The sequence below is a fragment of the Apteryx mantelli genome, chromosome 2, assembly GCF_036417845.1.
Source record: "Apteryx mantelli isolate bAptMan1 chromosome 2, bAptMan1.hap1, whole genome shotgun sequence".
NCBI classification, from domain to species: domain Eukaryota; kingdom Metazoa; phylum Chordata; class Aves; order Apterygiformes; family Apterygidae; genus Apteryx; species Apteryx mantelli.
In genome coordinates this window covers 93,948,386-93,953,785 of record NC_089979.1, presented here as the reverse complement: position 1 = coordinate 93,953,785, position 5,400 = coordinate 93,948,386, and the positions used below count along the sequence as shown (strand labels likewise).

Here is a 5,400-nt window from a genome sequence, read left to right as displayed (position 1 = left end):
TAACAGAATCTAGTACAAGGCACCCGGTTTTCTCCTGGGGCTAGAACTGTTACAAGAGCGTAAAGCTAGATAGAGGCAGGAGATCTGAACTTTTCTGACCCCTTTCTGGACTTGACCACTGCTGTCCATGCTAATCCAAAAGACAGCTCTGTATACACCATTTGTCCCTGAAGTTTCAGGGCATTGCCAGCTGGAGAAAGGTACTAGCTTCTGCTGATGCAATTCCTGACAATAGAGTGCAATGCAGAGAATGAAGAAGCAAAGTTCTCAGCCCCGTGTGATTTATACACTATTAATCTGGTTTAGTATCCTAAGTAGAAAGTAGCTGATTTGTCTAAGAGTCACTCACATAACAGCAATAAAAAAGCATGTTCATAAGTTTCAGTTTCATTTCCTAGGTGATCCTGGGTTTTGAGTTCATTTCCCTTCTGATCATAGGTTTCAGTTTCATTTCTTTGCTGCTTAGATAAGCAGTATAAGAAGCCTGGCTGAGCCTAGCAGTGCACCCACTGCATCCCACACCATCAGACAGAAAAATGTCTGACCACAATGTTCACAACGCTGGTTTCACCTCGGCTGGGATCACAGGAGACTCGCTTGCTTCCAAAATGATGTCCCAAGAAGCAAGAGCTATGGGGAGAGGCGTGCCTTCCAGAGGTCCTACTTCTGCTCTCCAAGAAATGGGTATGAGCAAATTATTTTTTCCCCTTGAAAACAAGAAACTAAAATGCAGCTTAGTGAATAGGGACTAGCAGAATTTTATCCCTGAAAATAATCTCACCAAATAATCTCTTCTCTCCTACATTCCTGTATTGCACTGAAGACAAAAGATTCCCATGTTTAACTGCATGTTATGAGTGGGATGCTGTTAAGGGTGTTTTATGTCTATGCACATATGCAAGAGTGTACACATACGTAAGTGGTATTCATGAGTTTGGGAAAGCATTCATTTGAAGTTTGTGCTATCTCTCCACTTTGCTAGGAAACATCAATAGTGTGGCAAGTCATGGCAGTAAAAAGCAATGATACACAGGAACATGCTCTGTGTACCTACAGTTCATATACAGTATGAGGTTTCCTTTGCTCTGTATGTGCTTGAGTGTGTGTACATATCCACCCCCACACCCATATGTATCACACATACAGAAAGAACCCATAAAACCTTATGCAAAGGCTATAACAGAGGGAAATGAGCTGCAGTCCAAGAGCTAAATTCACAGTGGGAATATATACACTTCCTTCACAGCATGTGGCAAAGTACTAAAAATTAGGCATAGCTGGCTTTCACATATGCTTCCCCACAGGTGCATGCTTTTCTGTTGCAAACACACAACTATCCCAGACCTGACAGCTCTAAGCAACTGGCCACTTGTTTAACCCAGACCCCGTGGGATTCATGCACAAGGTTTTTTCCCTTGCCCGTCCTGCCCGTGGGACCTGATTCAGCAAGCATCCTCTAAGTATGCATAACTCCACGGAAAAGATTGTCCTCCATAATCCCGTTTAACCCCACAGAACAGTAGTTAGCAGGCTGACCTTGGATAAAGGCTTCTAAACCCTCTTCCACCTTGGGGGTCCTGTCAGGAGTGTGCTAACCCACAGGCTGTAGGCTGCGTTCAGGTGGCTCTCTCTATCATGTTGAAGCTGGTCAACTACTTTTGTAGTAAGCAGCTAAAAGTCTACTGAAGGAGGGAGCTGAACCATTCTCTTCTACTTTCAGCCATAAAAATGAGCTTTTGGTCAGGTGAGCTGTCCAGGATTTGTATCACCCTTTAATTAGTAAAAAATGGGGTAAGCTTGATTAGAGGGAGGTAACAGGGAGTAAGATGTGGTTTACATTGCTGCCAGTATTATCCATAGAGTGACACTCTCCAGACAGTGGGGAATAAGTGATATAAGGGTCATTTAGAGAGATGCTGCATGTGACTCTTGTAACATGCTTTTTAATTTTTACTCTATATGATTTGATCAGTGAACTTAGGATACTGAATATGATGTTAATTGAAAACTCAATAGGAAAGATGGCAGCCTTGAGGGATGGTACCAGCAGAGGGACAGAATATGAGACCCTCAGAAGAGGAGGACTGAGAGAGGGAAAAGCAGGAAGAGCTACTCTGAGTCACCACGCTGCATTAGCAGCACTGATCCCAGTGCACAGGAACTGCCAGTTAATTAATCTAATCATATGTCAGAGTCCAGAGAGCTGCACAGTCTTGCCTTCTGTTACAGATAATGGTGATAGAGCAGGCTTTTCAGTGGTGACTCCCTATAGAGAGCATGATGTGGCAGTTTCTAAAATACAAGAATGAAGACTTGTATCCCTCCATGTGCCAAGAATATTTAGAAGACGGAGGATCAAACTAAACATTTAACAACAACTAGTTTTTCACTTGCAGTGTCTATATCAGCTATGCACTTTTATGAAAATCACTTTTCTGGTGAAGAGAAATCTGAGTGACTCAAGGAAACCTTAGCCATGCCTACAGGAGATACTCCAGAAGAGCTTTTATCCATGTGAAAAATACTAGCTCTGTAACACTGCCAGGACAGGTGTGAGTTTTGGCTCCCTGCAGCAGGAGAGTTTGCCACACATGCTTCACCTGAATGAGAGCTAGAAGGGTCTCATTTCATTTCCACAGGTGCTCTTCTCTTGCTCTTCAAATGCAGCTTCTTAACCTTTTCCTTCAGACTGCAACCCCTCCCCCAGGATGAACATGCATTGAGGAGTGGCTGGTGCTCAGCAGTGCGTGAATATTATTCAGTATCACTTCACAGAAGCTGTTATAACAGGCTCATCACCATAATATTTGAGCATCCTCCAGGAATGCTTTAAGCAATATAACTAACATTTGCCATTGCTAATGTTTTAGTCCTCTTTTAGGAAGAAAGAGCTTGAAATAGAATACTTTATTTGGGGTTTATATATAATGAGATGGAAATGTACATACATACTGACCACTTGCTACTGCAGTTTGCTGTGTTTGAATTCTACAGGTATCTATTATGCATGGATGTATGCTATGGAAAGTGAACTCAAAGAAACATACCTGTCACTTGGAACAGTAAGTGACAAGGTCTGCAACAATCCTTAGCTGCTGTAGAAACTTGTTTCACAGTCTTCAGACAGTTCCTCAGAAAACTGCAATTCCTGCAGAGGCAAACTATGTCCATTTTGGAGAACCAGATTCATCAAAAACAGTCTTTGTCTGAGAGTTTTAGGGCTTTTTTTTAATGTTCTGGGAACATCCACAAAACATTGTAAACGTCTTCTCCCCAGTATGACAGCTAAAAAGCAGCATATTAATGGAACAAGGCAAGTGATCAGCAGTCGCTTTGCTTTTTGACAAATTTGCCTTGGGATGTTTTAAAACATGATAGGTCCCGATTGTCCACTAAGGCTCCTTCCAGTCAGGAAAGCATATTAACATGTGTTGTAACTGTTTTAGGTGCCAGAGACTCAACCCATTCGTCAGGTTTTACCAGCAGCAGGATCTCCAGTGGATCCAAGGCATCTCAAATGATGTCCCAGGAGGCCAGGTCTCATGGAGGTGAAACTCCCAGGGGTGATACAACTTCCACTGTCCAGTCCATCTGTAAGTGAGAGTCCTGCTCATAAGGATGAAATAACTAATGACTTCTGAGAGTTCATTAATTTTTCTGGGAAGCCATGTTATGACTCCCTGAGCTCCATTGCTTAGAGCAAACTTAGAAGCTATCAGAAAAAAAAATCCTTAATATAGAGCATGATTATCTGATCTGGGTTAAGAGACTGAATGTAATAGAGAGACGTGAAAAGTTTTAAGATTCTGGAAGTCTCGTATTCATGATCATATTCAGAGCCTCATATCATGGGCTTCCTGATTTAAAGTAAAACCATCTGCAGATACTTGAAGACTAATACCATGAAGGGGACAGAAAGAGCATTAGCCTTGTACAGCTGAAAGCAGTGGTAAGAAAATAGAGGACAGGAAGGCTGATATATCAAGAAAGTCATGCTGATGACGCATGTATGATGAGCAGATTCCAAGAAATCTCTGTCATGAGCGAATTTTAAAAATGTCTGGGCAAAATGCTTAGTAATCTCTTACTCCTTATTTTTACTGTATTCTGCTGGTTATTTCTTATGTGATTGTCTTGTCATAAAACACTGAGAACATTAGAAGGCCCAAATCAGCTCTGAGGGAGCTCCACTGCGCAAGGCCCTGTTTAAACACAAATTCAAGACCAGACCAAGAGCTTCATATGAGACATATAAGACATTCATATAAACATACAAGATAGATAAAGGAGGAGGAAATAATGAAGCATAAGAATGGAGTTCAGCTGGCAGACAGGAATTGTTAGTCCATGTCTTGTGGCTTTTTAAAACAGCTGAGCTTTCTTTCCTGTAAAGAATTTGTATAGGAACAAGGACTGCAGAAAGATGTTGAGGGGAAGTGCAGGGAAGGAGGCAGACAGGATGTGTGAAATAAGTATGTTAGCAAGAGGAAAGATGGAAAAAGCAAACAGTGATGGAGAGGGTGGACAGAGGAAAGAACACCAGGAAAATGGAGGTCAGCTTGGAGGTGGTGAGAGACTTAGAATAAATGACTAATCAGCAAGCAGTAAAGTTTGCACAGGAAGTTATGTCAGAGGATAAAATTTTTCTCACATCTTTCTTCATATTTATCTTTAGCAATGGGTGGCAAAGGAGGAAGGCGCTGAATAAGAAAAAAGCACCAGTCCAGAAGCAAGCTCTGCAGATAGTTCATCCCTCACTAATGGAATCATTTGACAGCTTCTTCCCTTCTTTGCTCTCCCTGAAGTTGACGTGAAAGGAAAAGCCTTTCCCTGCACAAATAAAAGTTCTGTTAAAATGATGGATGTTTGAAAGAGACTGGTTGTCCGGTGTATCTATTTTAATAAATAAACCTGAGCTAATCTTATTATTATCTTTATTATTATCTTTATTGATTTTTACAGATCATCATCCTTTTGCAACCTTGTCCATGCAGAATAATAAAAATAAAAGCATCCAAACTTTGGATATTTGGCATAGCCTCAGTGTGTATGTGCAAAGGTGGCTTCTGTAGTTCACTGGGATCCATCGCCTTCAAGGCTGGGCTGGTATGTGACTCCAACTAAGCTGTTCCACACTTGTCTCCCAAGGAGTCACAGCAGTCTGTGAAATAAAGCTGTGATCTACCAGCAGATCTTTAGCCCCTTCTATGCCCTTAGCATTGAGGTGGGGTAGAGTAAGGAGGTCTATCATAGCTGTTTCCCTTTCAGAGATTCCCCTGTGTGCAAATGTCGAGGTAAGCTGTCAGCCAACAGCAAGGACATAGATTCTCACAGGCAAACATTCAAACAGCTGCTTTAACCCTGATAATGCTTATAGTGAGTTTTAACAATGAAACTAAT

General features: G+C 41.6%; 1 protein-coding gene across 1 annotated transcript; it reads left to right on the top strand.

Moving 5' to 3' along the window:
- Nucleotides 1-451: 451 nt before the first annotated feature.
- On the top strand, nucleotides 452-4,991 carry LOC106496985 (interferon alpha-inducible protein 27-like protein 2). The gene is made up of 3 exons (XM_013957764.2): nucleotides 452-684; nucleotides 3,447-3,593; nucleotides 4,676-4,991. Exons 1-3 carry the CDS (start codon nucleotides 537-539, stop codon nucleotides 4,702-4,704), a joined length of 324 nt encoding a protein of 107 aa, XP_013813218.1. The 5' UTR covers nucleotides 452-536; the 3' UTR covers nucleotides 4,705-4,991.
- Nucleotides 4,992-5,400: the final 409 nt, after the last annotated feature.

What these genes read in the sequence shown, in the direction of transcription:
- LOC106496985 (XM_013957764.2), top strand. Translation starts at nt 537, where the DNA reads ATGTCTGACCACAATGTTCACAACGCTGGTTTCACCTCGGCTGGGATC. An exon ending in TTCTGCTCTCCAAGAAATGG is followed by an intron (nt 685 to 3,446) that starts GTATGAGCAAAT and finishes TAACTGTTTTAG; the next exon opens with GTGCCAGAGACTCAACCCAT. An exon ending in TTCCACTGTCCAGTCCATCT is followed by an intron (nt 3,594 to 4,675) that starts GTAAGTGAGAGT and finishes ATTTATCTTTAG; the next exon opens with CAATGGGTGGCAAAGGAGGA.